At 40.3% G+C, this 20,099-nt stretch overlaps 1 protein-coding gene across 12 annotated transcripts in view; it reads left to right on the top strand.

Annotated features, from left to right (window-relative positions):
- LOC149935135 (uncharacterized) overlaps positions 1-20,099 on the top strand; it is a 129,567-nt gene that overhangs the window by 78,276 nt on the left and 31,192 nt on the right. For all 12 annotated transcript variants that reach the window (XM_090181337.1, XM_090181335.1, XM_090181327.1 and 9 more), the window contains exons 3-4: positions 6,282-6,317; positions 16,291-16,435. In XM_090181337.1, the coding sequence (XP_090037463.1) occupies positions 6,309-6,317; positions 16,291-16,435 (154 nt within the window). In that variant the 5' untranslated portion in view covers positions 6,282-6,308. The remainder of the gene's footprint in view (positions 1-6,281; positions 6,318-16,290; positions 16,436-20,099) is intronic.

The raw sequence follows: 20,099 nt of genomic DNA, 5'->3' as shown, positions 1-20,099 counted from the left end.
GTGTCTATTTCGAGACATGGTCTAATTTTCCCCTGAAGCGAGAAGGGGGGAGGGAAAACGTCACAAGCGTGAGCTTCAATCGCGTTGGAAGACTTTCATTTTAGGGAAACAATGGGATAATACCCAAGGAACCACACATAGAGCTTAGCGCCGCCGATCCAACTCCACTGTCTCTCTGGCGCCGAGCCGCTGCCGCCGAGTCATTTCATAAAATAAATTTTGTTCCCGCCGCCGATATTTTTTGGGTTTTCTACTTAATTTAATTTAATTTTCTTTCAAAAACATTTTTGAATATTTTTTTTTTAATTTTCAAAAGAGGGGAGACATTTTTTCCCCTTCGCGCCACCGCCACCCAAAAAAATCAACGCCGCCCAGGATTTTCGAAAAATCGTCGTGCCCCGCCGCCGCCGGGTGTTTTTCGCCTAACGCCGCCGCCAACCGAAATCAAATCGACGCTATGCTCTAACTACGCAGGCCTTAGTCAACTAGTGACTTGTAAAGCCAATTACCAGTGGCCTGGTTAAATTGCGTAAGAGGGTGGTGGAAAGCCCTTCAAGCCACGCTAGCCAACAGCTCCCTACACTTACTATTACCGTTAGGGGAAACTGAAGAGTCTGGAAAAATTCCCCTCTAACCAGCACGAAGAAAACTTACAAACTCAACGAGTTTCCACTGGGCGGATTTGAGAGCTAGCAAATAAAGACATTATTTTCCCGAAAATAGGCCAAACAACTAGCGGGCAACGCGTATAAATTCGTTACCGACAGCAACGGAATTATTAATTACTTTATTATCCGTGTGCCGATACCTTCTTAAGTAATTTCATCCCCAGACGTGGAATGGGAACTGTTCCCCTCGGCCTCATTTGCCTTAATCCTTAAGACTGAGGCGCGTTTTGCTGCCCCGATAAAGGTTACAAATCCGACTAAGTGTTAATATCGTGATGGAGAGGAGAAGTCCAAGAGAGAGAGGGAGAGAGAGTGAGGTGGTTTACGTTCGGATTCAATCGTTACGCGTCTCGGGATCGTCATAAAGCGAGGGCGACCTTGTATTTTCGCTCTCCTCTCTTGTTGGTAAACACAGTAAAGGGAAATGATTATCGCCTATTCAACATATTATGGCGCATGCGGCTGATAATAGTCGATGACAAACTACTAACCCATTAATCCTTTTAGCCTCTTTCTCTTCGGCACCATCCCCCCGCAGAATCATCTCGCCATCGCGTCATCTCCGGCAACAGTCGCTCTCTACTTCTAATCTAGGCCGCTCCTTTTCGCTTTGGCGCTGCTCGCCTATCCGCCGTAAACGCCGTTTTCTCTAGTCTAGGCATGCATGCCTTATTCGTCCTTCGTATCCGCTACCAGGCATTGTCTATGCGGAAAATAGGTCCTGTTTAGTAAAACTATCGCGGAAGCCGTCGGCTTAGCCCATCGCCCCGTTCGCAACTTCTTAACGTATCCCTTCAACCCTCCGCGTGATTGGGGCTCCGTTATACCTTATTGAGTCGCTCTCCACTCCGAGCCGTAACATTAGCTCGTCCGTATTCCGACGTTGTTTCCCGCTTTTTCGCCTCGGATTAAGCGAGGTCCTTTACAGTTCTCGCTTTTTTTTCACACGCGCCCGCGGGGGGGGGGGGGCAGGAGGGGGTTGTAATTTCACCCCGCCCCACCGATCTCCTCTTTCCCGACGCGTTTTGAGCTTTGTCTACGGTCCTTATAAGCCTAAATGCGTATTCTCCATGAATGAGGCGTAATGGAGGAGGGAGTAGAATCAACGTACGGTTCCGGAGATTCTTTTTACCTCTTCCAATCTCTCTCTCTCCGGACTCCCCCCATTGGGGCTCTGGGAGATTGTCTAAGCCTAAGGGACGGATGACTGGGATGAGGAGGCAAATCAAAGGGTTACCCTATAAGGGCACCCGCGATACGACTTGAGAGAGAGAATGAGGTGGTTTCAGGAGAGAGCATCCTTTGACACCCGTCTAAATCGAAAGATTCTTATACGATAGGCGTTGTCGTTATAAGAAAAAAGAAGAATTCAAAAGAGAAAGTCGGTGGCTTTAAAAAAGATTTAATGGATTGGATAGGCTTATTTTTTAACTGTAGAACCGATTGATGGAAGCTATTCGTTCCAGTTTTTAGCTTTCATTTCTAGACAATTATCAGTTTCATTTCTAGAGCATTATCAGTTTCATTTTTAGAGCATTATCAGTATTTCTTTAATCGTTTAATCTTTACATAAAGTAGTTGATACTTTTTGATAATTTATAATTATTTGATTCTTAATCATTGTTGTAATTTTACTTACCAAATTAATTAAATCGGTTAATATTCTTAATTATTATAATAAGCCAAACGCTTAAAGGAGAACTGTCACCATACTAAAATTGGTTAAATGGATAGAGGACGTCCGAAAATGGTTATACAAAAAATTTCACGTTAATATTTCCAGTATTTATAACCAAATTTCGTGTTTTATACCCCCATCCAAATCTCGGAACCACTTGGTTGAACCTACCTGCAGCGCCATCTCGTGAACGAAATATTTTTTCCCCGGCTTTATCGTTTTTCGTTCGGAACTGTCGTCTGCTACGACATTCTCCTTGGCTTTTTAACCTAGTTATATTGGTAGATTGTAGTTAATCGTGTTTTTAATACGCCTTACACGCCGCCCTTTCTCAAATTTTTGCCGATTCATTCTTTTGGCGCTGCACGTAGGTTCAACCGCGATTTCTGAAATTTTTGAAGCCGTTTGATGTAGGTTGCGGAAAAAGTAGCGTCACTTTTTAAATAAAATTTCAGGGAGATAATTATTAATATATATATCTTTCTGTAAAAAAACCTCGTAAATTTTAGTTTTGGTGACAGTGCTCCTTTAATATTATAAATATATAAATTCTACAATTTCCGTTCTCAAATACTATTGGTATAACCAGAGCTAATTAAATAAACCTAAATGCTGGAAATAATTAAATTTGCGTATCTATAGGAAAACGTTTCTTTAGAGGCATTCCTTTTTGAAATGTTGAATGACCAACTAATTGCTTCTTGGTCCGAACGAAGGTGAAGGGAAAAGCTAAGTAGCTTCTGAATAGAGCTAGTTTTATCCCTTTTTTCTGGTCGCTAGTTTTAGCGGTCACTTTAACCCCGTATAGAAAAGACCCGGGTTATCGGAGGCTCTTCTTCTCTCGCTCTGATATAGGAAATTCTCGAACAATAGAATCGTTCAGTCGTTGGCCAGCGCCTTCTATCGGTGTTTAAGGTACAACCGTTGAGAAAGAGAATCTTTATTTACCGATTCGACTCTCTGGCAATCGTTCCTTCAGCGTTCTGGGCGGCGTGCGGTGGCGGCGGCGGCGGTAGAATAAAATATGCTTCTCGCTTATCTGGCGGTATAGAGAAGAGGTAAGAGCCCCAAACCCTTCCCCTTAAAATGGGCAAACCAGAATAGCACTCTCGAGGTTTCGACTCCTTTACCGTTACCCCGGGCGTTTTACGGGGAAGCCCCCGTTCCCGATCGCGGTATAGAGCGGGAAGAGTTGGTCGGGACCTATCGAAAAGTGTCCCCTAAACGACTATAGTCGTCCATCGCGATTCCGTCACGTCCATTTCCTTCCTTTCTGGGTCGAAACCGCCACGTGACGTTCGACAGTCTCCACGGACCGCGGCCTTAAAAAGGCGGCCCGGAGACAGTTGGTCGGTTGGAGAAGACGAGAAGAATCTTTTACTATCGAAGCATTTCTCTCTTATCGGTCGACTTTATTAGAAAAGCGGAAGTAAAAGTAGCCCGTACTCTCCGTAGGATGCTGCGCGGGGAGTACACAGAGAGTCGAAAAATATATATTCCCTCGCACGGTTCCGTGCCGAGTGGTAAAAATACAAGCTGCCTATTAACTAACTACGCCTTGCCGCCTCTGGCGCGTTCTCCCGGAAAAGAGAATTCTGGGAGTGCGGCGCGCCTATTATAGCGGGGAGCGTAGTGCCAGCCGAGACTCGCTTCGACGCCGGTGGCTGTCACATTAGCGAGAGCCCGGGATCAATACGAAGGGAGGGGGGCCACCGGCGGGGTGCGGGGGGAGTGGGTATAGCCTCAGTAATGGGGACTGCACCCCCTCCCCCGTGAATGGCCCAAAGAGGCACGCGAGGCAGACCTCTCTCTCTCTCTCTCTCTCTCTCTCTCTCTCTCTCTCTCTCTCTCTCTCTCTCTCTCTCTCTCTCTCTCTCTCTCTCTCCCTCTCTCTCTCATTCTCTCTCTCTCTCTCTCTCTCTCTCTCTCTCTAATGCCAAGCAGCCGATATGTGCCGAAGAGAACCTTCGCCGATTATTCCCGAGAGATTCGGAGACCCGACATGCATAGGCAGGGCCAAACCTATATTCAGATGGCGCGTTTCCTTCCAGACTTGTACTCTCTTTCGCCGTTCCGCAGCTGTGCGTGTTGCCTCTCTGCCTCACTCTGCGCCTCCCTCCTCCGCTCGGACCACCGTGGCCTCGGTACACACACGTTGGCCCGCTTCTACCCACAAGCCAGCTTCTCTCCTTCTCATAAGGTTCCAATCCCCGAGATCCGTTCGCACGAACCGACTGCTAATTCTTACTCTTTCCCCCAATCCGGTTCGTTAAAAATTCGATTTTTAACAACGCCGTACGACTATTAAGCCCAACTATTATAAATTTTGAATATTTCCGTCATAGATCTTAAGTATTCAAAAACGTGTAGAAAATTTTCATTTTTTCTCACTAGGCTCATTAAACATTATATTTTTAACAACCTCTCGGGAAACTAATCTTAATATTAATTTATTGATGATAATTTTGATTCCAGAATAAGTACGACGCTATTTATTTGAAATTTCCAAAATCATCTTAAATATTTCAAAACTAAATCGTGTGATTTTCGGTTAAGACTTCCTTTCTTAACAGCCTGGGATATAAACGACTTAAAACGAAAAGCGAATATTTTTCTCGGAGAAGCTCCCCGCCAGGCGTTTAGTTGTTCTACGCGCGCTTGTTGAACAAGAAAATATCTCAACCGCCATGCACTGACTTTCCCATTTTCGAGTGGTTACGCATAATTTAACGTGTTTTAGACTTATATATTAATTATTCCTTTGAGCTGTTTAAACGATTTTATTTTGCATGTCAGCGGTGAATTTCTCAAAGTTTGTTTGCTATAAGCCATATTGGTAGAAAATAAGAAGTTTCTCTGGGGGATTATGGCCCAAAATCGAAAACGCGCAAATCCTCTATTAAAAACAATGTTATTATTTGTCTAAGAAAACTTTCCTTCGTAAAGTATAGAAAACTAAGGAAAATTTACAAGGACAAATGAAAGAGTTGATATAAGCGTTAATCAACGTCTTTAATAATTAGAATAAATATTTTTAATACGAGAGTATCTTAAATCATATCGTTAATTAATCAAGATATATTTTTCCGCTCAATGCGAACGGGACCCGTTACGTGATTGTGGGTGGGATGAATCGAAGGGGGAGGGAGGGCCTCTTTTCCCCTCAGGCAACTGGAGGCCCACACGCGTATTACTGAGAAGCCGACCTAGAAGGGGAAGCCACGCTCCGCTAAGCCTGATAGCGTTAAGCGGCCGACCCCATTCCACTATGGAACAGGCGCTCGACGTCGGGCGGCTCACCGGACAGTGGCGCGTAAGGCCGGCCCTTTCCCAGACACTCTTTGATAGCGGTGTCGGGTGGTCGCGGATTCGGGATGCGGGCGTAGAGTCGTACGGAGCCAGTTCACGTTCCTCTCAGGGTAAATCCGTGGTCGGGGCTTCGTAGCGGCCCCCAACCCCTCGTTCCAAATCCCCCGAGTCCCTTTGGCCTTTTTCTAGAGATGAAGGCTCTAGCGAACCGAGCACCGGAGAGAAGAATTTTTGGAGTACCTACCTCGTAAGGTGCGCTACGCTGTGAAGCACCTTGGACGTCTCCCATATATATATATATATCTATATATTGTATAAAAATGGACGGGGGAAGACTGAATTTGAGAAATTTTAATTTAAAATTTTGTAACTGCGTGCGATATTTTGGAGTCATGAGAGCCCCCGCGCTTTCATCTAAAAAAATGCTCCCTTATAGAATTTAACGCCAGACATTTTTCTCACACTTTTTTTTCTCGCCGGGTAAAAAAGAAAACTAATTCTGGCTGGAATGCGCGCGATTTATAAAATGGCGGTCTCATATTTTCTCTTTTGAAAATTTGTATATTTTTTGTACATTTTTAACATGAACTAATATTTTAATACGTTTTCCTCTCAATTTCTTTCAGAGTTGAAGATTGAGATGGGAGAGAATCATGAATAAGGTAATTTCATTTCACACTCCTCTTCATTTCGAGATTTTCCATCTTTTTTTTCATTGATGTTGAGATTGTCAACGAGTTTTGATGTAAGTTATTTCTGGGGGCTTTGGGTCAATGACTCGGCGTAATTCTTTTTAACTTTTACTAATTTATTTAATCGTTTCATTGGATCAGTTTAGTTTTAAAGGATGAAATTGATAATTAAATGAATTGATTTAATTTTCTAATTTACTTTATTAATTTATTTGGCCTCTTTGTCGATAGACCAATTCGCAAATTGCTTAAGGGAAACAATCATGGATTTTAAGGCTCTTAATTATACCAGAAGTGAGGTATAATTTAATAAATTGAATTTATAGAATTTAATAAATACTTAGACATTTTTACCAAAAATATTTCTAAAAGTTCATCTCAGAAAAAATTAAAAAAAATATTATATTTTTCTACTTTTTTTTTAAATACTTTAAAATTTCTACGTTTCAGACTGTTGACGTCATCTAGTAAGTCTCCATGTATTGTCCTCTAATATCGTTCCTACTGTGAAAGCATCATCCCACTCTATTTTTGGAGGCCTGGCCGGGATACTGGAAGAAGCGAAAATGGCGAGATTGCGGCTAATCGAGCTTTTTGAGAAATATTGATAACTTCTTTATTATATCCCCCGCGTGTCCCCCCGTCCATCAGTTCACGGGAAAAGAATCGGGGGGAGGGAAAATAATAAAAAGGAAAGGTGATGGCGGTAAACCACAGCACGTAGGGGGGATTGAAGGAGGGGGCTCTTTGGAAAAAGGACGATACCGATAGGTAGAGAGGAGGGGGACCAAAAATAAAAGCGGACCATCACATCTCTCTCTTGGGAGAGGAGTTCTCGAGGACCAGTTCGGAGATGGGATGGGAGTGGGGTGTGGGGGCTCGGCGGTTCCAGGCGGGATCACATTCTCCCTGAATCATTATATCAGTCGATCTGGCCGGGATTAAGGAAGGGCCGCCAATGAATGCGCCGAGGCCCAACTCCGCAGTAACGGGCCCGGGTGATTAATAAAAGGATTTAGAAGAGTTCCAGCTTCTGTCCCGAGGTTTTCTTTGATCCATTTCTGACGGCCGCTTTTTCATCGTCGTTCTCTCCATCCTCATCCCCAGCCTCCAATGATCCTCATCCCTCCCGGCATCAGTTCCAAATCCCGGCTTGGCGCTCTCGGACGCTACACGTCATGTATCCCCCCTCCAGCCTCTCCCTCTTTACTTTTAGTCCTAAAAACACGGGGCAGCCGGACCGATGCTAGGCTTTAATACTAAGCAATATTATGGCGAAGGATGAAAACTGGTAGGCCTTCGCTCTTAGCACGTCTTTCCTTTGGATGTCATCAGTCACGCTGACGCCGACATTGATCACTTTAGAGCGCGCCACCGTGTTTTCATCTTGAGCCATTACCCGCTCTCTCTCCATCCGCATCACCCCTTCCCTCCTCTTCCACTCTATCCTCATCCGCATCCTTTCTCGACGAAGAACCCGGGCTGGCTCTTAGGGATCTCGTCATTCCAGAGACACTTTGGCCAGATATCGCCCTACTATGGAGGGACCCCGATAGAACAGCCTGGAGAGATAGCGGCGAAGTTTCTGGGGTCCGGGGCTTGAAAACGTTCGACTGCAAATAATAAAATAGTCCCCCCTCCGGTTCTGCCTCCCCCCCTTGGTATATACCATCTCATCACCCGTTCCCTTTTAAGTTGGTTTTTTTTCTCACTCGACCTTTCGCGCTGGCTTCGGGGCTTCTTAATGTCGCACTTTCCTCTCCCAACTTCTTTTTTCTCCGCAAGGAGTCGCGCTTGTTTTCCTAAGCGTAGATTGCGCGGCCTTTTATCGCGTCTTACGGTTTCAGATAAGAAAAAAAATTGAGTTTTTATTTTTTTAATTACAAAAATCATTAGGGGGCGCCAATGTCCTAAGCACCGTCTTCGTTCTCTTGTTTTGCTTATATTCTAGACATTTAAAGACGCTTGCCTAGACCGGGTGTCGGCTCGGAAAGACTAGCTGCTTCCTAAGGCTCTGTACACCGATTACAGCCGTATGGAACTGAATACAGGCTTTTGGTAATCACTTTAATACAGTCAAAGATACCGGCTTATACACCGATTAAATTCAGTGATCAGCCATTAGGATCGATGAATTATTTTATTGTTTGGATGTAACGAGAAAAAATAGTGTTCAAAATCTATCATTTCGAATTTTTTTTCAATAAATAGGAGATGGTTCTATAAGCTACGTAGAACCAAATAAATATAGCATATCTAGGCCATATAAGGAAGTATTGAATGCGCTAATTTATCGCCAAACCCGTATTAAGCTTGAATATTTATAATGTAAATATTACATTGCTTTGAAATAATTTCTGATTTATAAACCGTATTTTTCCAATTTTATAATTTTGAAAATGTTACTTTAATAGACCATTCTATAAAATAATACTTATGTGCTTATTCACTTTTGTGTATAGAGACGTAGAAGGTTTGGTCCGATTTTTTATGAAACAGGGTGGCTCAAAAAACGATTCTCTTGCAAACCTGCCAACCTAGTCGTCTGGATGATTAATGGATATTTGATCAAATCCTACTCATTTAACGTTTCTAATTTAATACAAACCATTATAAATAGTTAATTAACTATATCTCATTGATTTTTTAAATATTTGAGTTATGGATGTACTATTTTTTGAAATATACTAACTTAACGTAGACTACCTTAGCTATATTTTGAAAATCTAATTTATAGATGACGCTTCAGAAGTAGTTAATTAAGTAGGAAAGAACATAAGTATGATGTTCCAAACAAGAGCATAGACAAGTTAACTAGTCCTACTGTAGTAGGGCTATCTGGTCTTTGTGAAAATGTTTGGCCTGTTTAACTAGTAATTTATAGAATGAACTATTATGTATTTCCCTCGAAACGTTTTTGAAACGCAGCGGAAACCTGCAAACGTACATCTTTCAAGAGAACAAAATTAGTAAAAGATTAATGCTTCCAGCTGCCAACTGATCAGGTTATTCGCCTCATAATTCTCAGACATCTGAAGTTTAGGTTTATCTTACATTTCCTTCACAAAGCAATATGATCTAAATTGTATCTGATTCATTATTCTAAATATCCGATCTGAACTGGTCCGCTATAGTTATCTGACTAATAATGTTGCGAAGAGTGAATCAAAATAAACAGGAAATAAATTTAGGAAAATTATTTTAATCGAGGGTTATGTAAAATCAGTAATCCTGAAGCATCTGAAATGCTCGCACAATTTGTCTGTCAGCTTACAATTAAATTCAGGTTAATTTCGGGCTTAAACAATTTGATTCGCATTTCGACACATATCAAATGATCTGATAATATCCGAACGCCAATGCGGATAATCTGATATCTGATATATCGTAAAAATTTCATCGGATCAGATAACGGCACTGTTAACTGATCATCAGTTGGAACATGGACCAAGAATCTAAGGGGAGTCACTGTTCCCGATATTTTGAGCCGGTAGGCGTGATCTAAATCGAAAGGCTTACTGAGGTACGTCAGTCGCAATGAAGCGCCTCAAGAATTCTGTTCAACTATCACTACGATAAAGTTAGGTTAGGCTTAGTTCACAAAATTTTTAAATTTGATTAAAAAAACTCAGCCATACGCGGCTTACTGATTATTTTTACTTAACACAATGGTTAATTACCATTACCAAGAATGTATTTATTTATACTCAGGGAGAATGAATATGTCGAGATAATTTTTAGCGTTTCTCCAATTCCACCCGTTGGGGCCCCCGGTATGCTCCTCCACTTTAATAAAATCAAATAATACTGCCATCTCATTGGTTCTTAAAAATTACGTTTTTCGACGCGATTAACGGTGCCGCGAGGACGCAAAAAAAAGACCTCCTCCTTTTTTCGTCCCCCCCCCCCTTAGCGTGACGGGGTTAGGGCCTCAACGTGTCCGTCGATAGTCTCGACATATTCATTCCCCCTGATTATAAATAAATACATTCTTGCCGTTACTTAAACTTTTAAAGGAGCAATTTTAATAATAAAATGTCTAAAATTTAGTAAGCCTAACCATTTAACCGACAACAACGGCGTCATTTTGTCCGAATTGAACGTGAACGCTCGAGCTTCGCTACGAAACTACGACGGAAATCGACTTCAGCGACACCAAGTTCGTCCACATTTAAGTAAAATTAACCGTGAGTTCCCTATTCCCACTATTAACGCGCGCTTATAAAAGCCTGAACAATGAGTTCCCTTAGATTCTTGGTCCACCGTTAGAAGCGCTACTTCTTCTAGTAGCAAATATTTAGGACGCGTTCTGGATATAGTCCCTTCGACGATAAAATTAAATTAAAACCAAAAAGATAATTTCGGCGACATGATTCCTTTGATTTGGAACACAAACCAGACTTTGAAACAGAAATTTTAATTTCGTAAACGAAGTATACGGCCTCGTCGATATCGGGAACAAGGGCGTCGCTAAGGTCGCGAACGTTTGACCTCAACGATAACACTTAGTCGCCATCTGGTGAGATTAATAAAGTGGAAGAATCGGTGGTCGTCGTGATGTACATAACACCTCTTATTCCGAACTATACCAGGGCTCTTCCACGGAGCAAATGAGGGGATGAGGAGAGGGTGTTCCAAGGCTGCAAAGAACGGTGGGGGATGGAGAGAGGGGTCGGCAGTCCGCTAGGCCTTGTCATTAAAAGAGAAAACGGCTGTACGGCAAAGAAGCGCCCAGTAATCCCGGCTGACAGCCGCGAATCACTGCAATTAAACAGACCTACACTTTCCCTAATTAAAACTGTCCGCGATATATATATTGCTCGCGCTGGTGAAGAGGGTTTTGTTTCTGTTGTAGTTAAAGTGGTATCCTCCCCCTTCAGCCTCAAATTTATATCCCCCCTCTGATAGAACTTCTAAGTAAATAGTATATTATATATATATAGTGGTAGACACTCTATGAAAGTACTCCGCCAAGTATTCTTTGAGCCGCTGACTTCTATCAAAATCCGAGCATACATTCGAATAGGGCGCGTAAACCGTACCCTCTCCCCGACCGTAACAGGGCTGTCATACGGAGTCAGGGCACCCGCTTCTGATGAAGGAATTTGTAATTTCTTGAAAACTTTTGGGTACCGTCATATTTTGCCTTAATAAAGAGAGGGTATGAAGAACTCGGTATGACCCCGAGGAGCCGTATTTATACTGGCATTCCCCCCAGTTTAGCCGCGTTCAGGCATTATTTCGGGGGTTTAACCCCTCTTACCCTACCCACCCCCTTTTCTCTCCGCGGTTCGTGGTCCTGGTGGGTTCGCTTTATGGAAATATTTTTGCGCCTTTTAATTTCTAGGGGCAATCTGAAATTAGTTTAGCCAAAACTCTTTTCTTCTCGCGGTCGGGAATATGAAAATAAAGCGAAGTGAGGAAGGGTTGGGATCGGGGGTCGGTTTGGGGTGGCCAGTCGGTATCAAATTCATTTATATTATAATGGTTCCGAGACTAAATAACCGTTTCGAGGCCTTTCCAATAGCCATACGAATTCCCGCGTCGCTTCGGGTAAATTCTCTCTGCTTCGGAAGCCCTCTTTTATTATATAATAAGTCTTTTAATTTCAATTACTAAATCATTATCTCTACCGTGATTCTTTGTATTCTGGTGAGAACACTAGTCAGCGCCTCCTGGCTTTTATTTTCGTTACTTTTGTCATTTTGTTTCTGCCGAGTTGTTAGATTAAGTTGTTCGACTCCCGTATGTTTAATGTCTAATGAAGATTTTTGCGGTATGCGCTCCCATTTGGTTAAATATGTCTTAATTGGGGAGAAGAATACGGAACTAAATTAGTTTTAGTTAATATCACCAGCGAAGCTATTTGCGGGTATTAAGAGACCTAGTGTCACCTATGAAAGTTTTCGTCTTAGAAAATCTTAAATATTTTTAGCTTTACCTCAAAAACTTACTAGACGCGTGTGAGTTTCAATAATCGGACCGCCATCTATTGGCTTTGAACATAACTATTTGGATTGGACTTTTCACAATAAAAGGAAGCCAAAGCTGACGTCATAGGTTACCGAGGTCACGCTGATGTATCACGGCAAAGTAAAAACCTCGTTTGCTTTATCGTCTAACTGCGTATGCGTCAGATGTTATTGAAACAACTTTAATTAAATATTTTTTTAAATAATAGGCAGATTAAATCCGCTCTATAGAACGCGTACGGGAAACGTGAAAGGAAAAAGAGGATTTCCAATAAAAATACGTATAAAGTCCTAGCGTTTACTAGCCTTAGGTAACAAGTGCAAAATACATTTAGAATTACAAAGATTCTTATAAGAGTACAAATACCACTAACAAAGGAGACTACCCGAGGTGTAACTCACCGATTTTCTTTAAATTCGGGGATTAAGTAGACCTTCACGTAACTTAAGAAACCCCAAAGGGAAAAAATGCGATGGGCTTTAGTTTTACCATGGCAACCGAAAACGTTTTTGACAACTAAAATATTATATTTATCTATGTAACTTAACATAGGAAAATCGAAGATTCTAAGGGTCCCCCGTTATGAAATTATTCAAAATTTTTTTAAACCAATTTGGGTAATTTTGGGTAAATATTAAATTTGATATTTACCCATAATTTGATATTTATCCACAATTAACCACCTTTGTTTTAAAAAAATTGAATAATTTAGGAATCTTCAATTTTTAATTTACATAGAATATTTTAGTTGTCAAAAACGTTTTCGGTTACCATGGTAAAACTAAAGCCCATCGCATTTTTTCCCTTTGGGGTTTTTTAAGTTACGTGAAGGTCTACTTAATCCCCGAATTTAAAGAAAATCGGTGAGTTACACCTTGGGTAGTCTCCTTGTAAGTGGCGGAGTGGTTAGCACTTTCACCTCGCAGCAAGAGGAGCACTGGGTTAAAACTTTAGAAAACTCCTTCCGCGTTGAGTTTGCAAGTTCTCTCCCCACTGGTTAAAGGGGTTTTCCCACGAGCTCTCCGGTTTCCATTTCCATAAAATCGTGTCGAGGTTAACCTTATAAGTAAGTGTAGGGAGTTTTTGGCTCACGTGGCATGAGGGCTTGCCAACCACCCTCCTACGCATTGTAATCCGGCCACCTGAAATAATGGCTTTAAAAGTAACTCAATGACTTAGGCCTAAGGTGGTGCCTTGGGTATTAGCCTAGCTGATTATTATTATAAAAGAAGGTCCTAAATTATAAATAATTAATTTGGGTTTAAACAAACTAGTTTGCGTTTAGACACATATCAAATGATTTGATAATATCCGAACGTAAATGCTCGATGACTTAGGCCCAAGCTGATGCCTTGTCTATTAGCCGAGCTGATTATTATTAAAATATGCGAAAAAGTAGATTAGTACATAATTAAAAGGGATAATATAGCTAAACCCTAAACAAATTTGAAAATATTAAAACACTTACTAATAACTCGTACCAATAGGTCTTCGAGCAAACAAAAAGACGCGAATCTCGGATCAAATAGATCTTCGAGTAATAAACTACATAAAAACCTATTCGATATGGTAACGAAGAAATCAACAAATAATTGACAACAGTGACGTGAAAAATCGCCATTATTTGCAACGTCGGTTGATTAGAATAAAAAGATAATTGAAATTGTCGGGCGTTGAGGATGGATTTGGGATGACCCGTTTTATTTTTAGCCTTATCCTTATCTCGTTATATAAAAAGGGGGGAAGAGAAGGAGGGACATAAGCGTTTGACCTTCCACAAGCTTTTTCTTTATTTCTATCCTTAACGCGCGCATCTAGAGAATAAAAAATTGGTCAAAAAAAGAGGCGAAAGAAAAAGCCTCACTCCAAACACGCTTCCTCTTATTTCCCTCCCATCTCGTGTTTTCTTCCTATTTTTTCTCTCTCTCTCTCTCTCTCTCTCTCTCTCTCTCTCTCTTCTCTCTCTCTCTCTCTCTCTCTCTCTCTCTCTCTCTCTCTCTCTCTCTCTCTCTCTCTCTCTCTCTCTCTCTCTCTCTCTCTCTCTCTCTCTCTCTCTCTCTTCATCCTCCTCTTCTTCCTTTTTTTATATTTTTATATTTTTTTTCTTCGCTTCCTCTTGCGCTTCTTTTTTTTCCTGTGGCATCTTTTTTTTCTTGATCCTCTCTTTTTTTCTCTAGGCACAGTCCTTCTCTCTCTCTCCCTCTCTCTTCAGTCCGCGCTTCTCCCTTCCCGCCAGGGGTCGCCCGGCTCCCTGATTAACGCTCTTTGGTCCTACGCTTCAAGGCCTCCGGATCGGTCCGAAGTTTCGTTCTCACCTCCGTCGCTCCCTCTCTCACTCTGGCTCGTGATAGAAAGACTAATTTGCCTGCTTTAGAAGTCATTTGTCTCTCCGCTAATACGATATAGGCCAAATGAGAAGGGGGAATAACCACCTCCAGATTTTAACCGTGTTTCGACCACACTTCTTTTTTTTTTGTACTCGACTATTTCGTAGTTTTGGTTTTTGCTGTACTCGATTGAAGGGGAAAAATCGGTTTTTTTTTTGTGAAATTGTCGCGTTTGAGGTATAGTATTTGAAGTTTTATTTTTATGTTGAGAAAATTCAAAGTTTAATGTGAGGTTAACGGTAATAGTGAGTGTAAGGAGCTGTTGGCTCGCGTGGCATGGAGTCTTGCCACTACCCTCTTTGGCATTGTAACCCGGCCACCTGATTTAAAGGGTCACACCGCCGTTTGAATTTGACCAGTTTCACGCGGTAGTTTCCAGAATAGGATGGATCGTATTTGCTAAACTCGGGTAGAATTTAGCAAACGCTGGTGTGGCCCTTTAAAGGAATTAAAAGTAGCTATATGATCTGAGTCAAAAGTAGTAGTAGTATTATTACCTTAGGTAGCATATAATTATATTAAATCATTAGACAAAATTAAATAATTAAAATAAAATACCCTCCTAATAAATACAGTTTTCTGATTGCCTTGGGTATTAGCCTAGCTGATTATTAAAATATTATTATTAGATACAATATTAGTATTTAGATATATCTATCGTTTGAATATAATATTAATCAATTATAAAAAATGTCTTAATAAACTATTAGACATATTTAGTCCTCGGTAGAAAAGGCGTAGAAGAAACGTGTAGGGTAAACAGTCTACGCGTAATAATGCTACGCCAACACTTCTACACGCTCCGCCTACGCGTTTACTAACGCGGGTCTAACTTGTCTAATAATTTAAAAATAACCCATTTATTTTCAACACCATTATAATTCGTTTAAAGATTTAGCTTTAAATTTGAACCGCAAACAACTTCCTTAAATTCTGTACAGCCTTTGGTAGTGCTAAATATATAATAGGTTACGTGATTATTTTAGTACAGTCAAAGCTACAGGCTTGTACACCTATTACGGATAATGATCAGCCCCTCGATTTGAAGGTTCGATTATCAAAGTGTCCTGATAGAAAAAGCTATCGTTCTCCAAACCCCTGTAAATTAACTCTACCCTGAACACCGGAGTGCTGCGGTTGGAACACTTCTACAGGCGTTTTGGCCAACAGCCTTTCATCATATATGTTTTCAATATAACGTATAAAGATCGATTAGAAAGGGGTCAACGTTTAAGCGTCGTTGACTCTTAAATCGCCATTAATTAGAGACAGAGAGCGAGAGTGTGGGGAGGGGGCTCGTATTAATTGATCAAGTGCGAACGTTATCGTTATGACGTTTGTTTCGAAAGCTATATCTTCATAATCCTCCGAGCGAGAGATACCGTCCCTTCGAATGATCATATTTGCAGGCCTCTAATGGGAACGGGCCCCGCATCCTCGCGGCTTCTTCTTATTTCGAGTCTTCCTTTTTCCCGCGCACAGGCTTCGCATATTTGGGCCCGTCTCTTTTCGGGGTTCCCTTCCCCAATTTTTTCATTCTCTCTCGGGCAATCGTCTCACCTTTTGTCTATCCGTCTTTGCAGGGTGGCAGCAGCGAGATCAGTCCGGGAGGCAGCGAGCCCACCGCCAGCGCCACCGCCAGCGCCACCGGAGCAGCGGGCAGAGCGGGAGGGGGCAGCGGTGGAGGGATCTCTCGCCGGCCCCCGACGCGTTCCAAAGGCCCACCAGGTGAGCGTTACCATGGAAACCCTTCCGCCCTCGCCGGTCATTAATCATGGCTGTCTGTGCAAGAAGCTGCCCTTATCAGGGCCAGCACACAGTTAATTACTCGAGCAGTGGGCCCTACGTCCGAACCTCAGGCGCCCCTTTCTCCCCCTGGTGGGATATAGCAGAAACTCCTCCCATATATATGCTCTCCTACACAGCGCCCCCCGCGTACGGAAATGCGTACCCTCGTATATATAGATAAAACCCTTATTTTCGAAGAATAGGTATGAAATGACGTGGGTGAAGCCTATCCGTTGGTAGGCCTACTTGCCTCAAACCAAACGGGCTAATTTCGTACCGTATGTTAATTTTTGTTACGTTCTCTTACAAGGAGGTGTTCATTGCCGATTTTGTTCAAAGTCGGCCGTAATATAGACCTATATGAGATATGAAATTTCCCAAAAGTAGACGTTGCACTACCTATTTGATTTGCTATGGCAACCGAAAATGTTTTTGACCACTGAAAACAAAAATTATATTTTTTTCCTTATTTTACCCAAACATTCTTACAATTTTAACCAAAAATTTTCCAATTTACCCAAACTTGATGAAATTTACCTAAATGTGGTCCAAATTACCCATTTCGCGATTTTCAAATTAAAAAAAAATTCCTGTGAAACCGAGAAAATCCCATGCTTTTTTAAATGGAGGTTTTTTTTTAAGTGGTCCAAAATATTTTTGGTTGCCATGGTAAATCGAATAGGTAGTGCAACGTTTCCTTTTGGGAAATTTCATAGCTCATATAGGTCTACATTACGCCCGACTTTGAACCAAATCGGCAATAAACACCTCGGGTACTCTCCTTGTTAGTGGCCAAATATTTATATTTCACCCTTAACCCGTGGAATATAATAACTGTCTAATGAGGTTTCTTGGATTGTTTATAAATACGCGACACTATGAGACTATAGTCTAATGATAAATTCAAAATCCTGGAGTGATTGAGGACCACCCTACCACAGTCATTTCCAAAATTACTGTCAGGTTAGCTTATTAGCGATAGCTACGAATTCGAAATGCTTTCAGTTGATAATAGCAAGTTTATTTACCGCTGGAACAGGAAACGCGTCGCACCCTACCGCCGCCATTGGCTAAATTACTGTCAGGCTAGCCTATTAGCTACGAATTCAAAAGTAGTTACTTTTAGCGAGTGTTGATAATAGTCAAGTTTACATCAAGATTATATTTATTTTTATATTTCCAAAGTAAGTTTTTTTATTTTTGAAAGCGTTTCAATTTTTAATAAGTTTTGGCTAATGTGTAAAACAGCCTAAGGTCTGTTCCAAAGACTAGTATCCGATCCTTTAGAGCTGCCAGTCTTTAATTGTCACGGACGATGATTGGCGAAACAAATTATCATTAATACAATTCGCGTTAGAATCATATTTATATTATGTTACATATGCCGCATGAAAATAAAATTTAAAATAAAAACAGCATGGAGTTTACAATCGCGAAAGCAGATTATATTAAGCCCCTAGTGTCTCGTAGCGCCCCCTTTTGTTTAAAAAGATTGCAAGAACCTTATTAAGTCGATAGCTGGAAACCAAAGTCGATTTGAAAAGGAAAACTCTGCACTGTTTACCTAAAACGTTTGAAATGTAGTAAATGATAAATTGGTTGTTTTCCGATCGTCTTGGTGAAACCCAGGTTGTTTGAATAATTGAAAGCGTTAATCCAGACAAAAATTTATTATTTATTATTTCTGCTATTTATTTATTTTACCATGCGGATATTTCATTAAAAAGAATTTATAAATTCCTGATGTGGGGGCTCTGTCTATATATTTTACCACGCGGGAATTTCTTTAAAGAGAATCTATTAATTCCTGATATTTGGCTGTTTATCCGTTAAGCCTATATAACATTAAAGATAATCTATATATTTTATAAAAACCCTCTATAAAATTTCGCTATTTTCCCGAATAACGGGAGTAGAGAGTTGCATCGAAAGTAGAAGCTTTACCATTCCGATCCATTCCGATTGAAACAATTCCTCTTTAAAATATTTTGTCTTCCATCCATTCCCATTACATTACCGTTTAAAATATTTGGTTTTTCACCCCGTTCCATCCCATTACCGTTTAAAATATTTTATGTTCCAGTCCCCCCTCACATCCCATTTCCGTTTTAAAATATTTGTCTTTCAATTATTCTCGTTCATTCCCGTTTTAAAAATATCTTTTCCCATCCCATTTCCGTTTTAAAATATTTGTCTTCCAGCCATTCTCGTTCATTCTCATTTTAAAAATATCATTTCCCATCCCATTTCCGTTTTAAAATATTTGTCTTTCAATTATTCTCGTTCATTCCCGTTTTAAAAATATCTTTTCCCATCCCATTTCCGTTTTAAAATATTTGTCTTCCAGCCATTCTCGTTCATTCTCATTTTAAAAATATCATTTCCCATCCCATTTCCGTTTTAAAATATTTGTCTTTCAATTATTCTCGTTCATTCCCGTTTTAAAAATATCTTTTCCCATCCCATTTCCGTTTTAAAATATTTGTCTTCCAGCCATTCTCGTTCATTCTCATTTTAAAAATATCATTTCCCATCCCATTTCCGTTTTAAAATATTTGTCTTTCAATTATTCTCGTTCATTCCCGTTTTAAAAATATATTTTCCCATCCCATTTCCGTTTAAAATATTTTTCTTCCAGCCATTCTCGTTCATTCTCATTTTAAAAATATCATTTCACATCCCATTTCCGTTTTAAAATATTTGTCTTTCAATTATTCTCCTTCATTCCCGTTTTAAAAATATCTTTTCCCATCCCATTTACGTTTTAAAATATTTGTCTTTCAATTATTTTCGTTCATTCCCGTTTTAAAAATACCTTTTCCCATCCCATTTCCGTTTTAAAATATTTGTCTTTCAATTATTCTCGTTCATTCCCGTTTTAAAAATATCTTTTCCCATCCCATTTCCGTTTTAAAATATTTGTCTTTCAATTATTCTCGTCCATTCCCGTTTTAAAAATATCTTTTCCCATCCCATTTCCGTTTTAAAATATTTGTCTTTCAATTATTCTCGTCCATTCCCGTTTTAAAAATATCTTTTCCCATCCCATTTCCGTTTTAAAATATTTGTCTTTCAATTATTCTCGTTCATTCCCGTTTTAAAAATATCTTTTCCCATCCCATTTCCGTTTTAAAATATTTGTCTTTCAATTATTCTCGTCCATTCCCGTTTTAAAAATATCTTTTCCCATCCCATTTCCGTTTTTAAATATTTGTCTTTCAATTATTCTCGTTCATTCCCGTTTTCAAAATATCTTTTCCCATCCCATTTACGTTTAAAATATTTGTCTTTCAACCATTTTCGTTCATTCTCATTTTAAAAATATCATTTCCCATCCCATTTCCGTTTTAAAATATTTGTCTTTCAATTATTCTCGTCCATTCCCGTTTTAAAAATATCTTTTCCCATCCCATTTACGTTTAAAATATTTGTCTTTCAACCATTTTCGTTCCATTTGACATACATTTTCTAAATATCACCCTACCATTCCCAAAATTCCAAAACGAATCCAAAGTATTGAATTTCCATCCCATTCCCGTTTAAAATATTTGATCTTCCAGCCATTCCCGTTCATTCCCGTTTAAATAATATCCATTCCCATTCG

This window comes from Leiobunum rupestre, chromosome 7 (assembly GCF_980474605.1).
Source record: "Leiobunum rupestre chromosome 7, qqLeiRupe1.1.hap1, whole genome shotgun sequence".
Lineage (NCBI taxonomy): Eukaryota > Metazoa > Arthropoda > Arachnida > Opiliones > Sclerosomatidae > Leiobunum > Leiobunum rupestre.
This window is presented reverse-complemented; position numbering and strand designations above follow the sequence as displayed.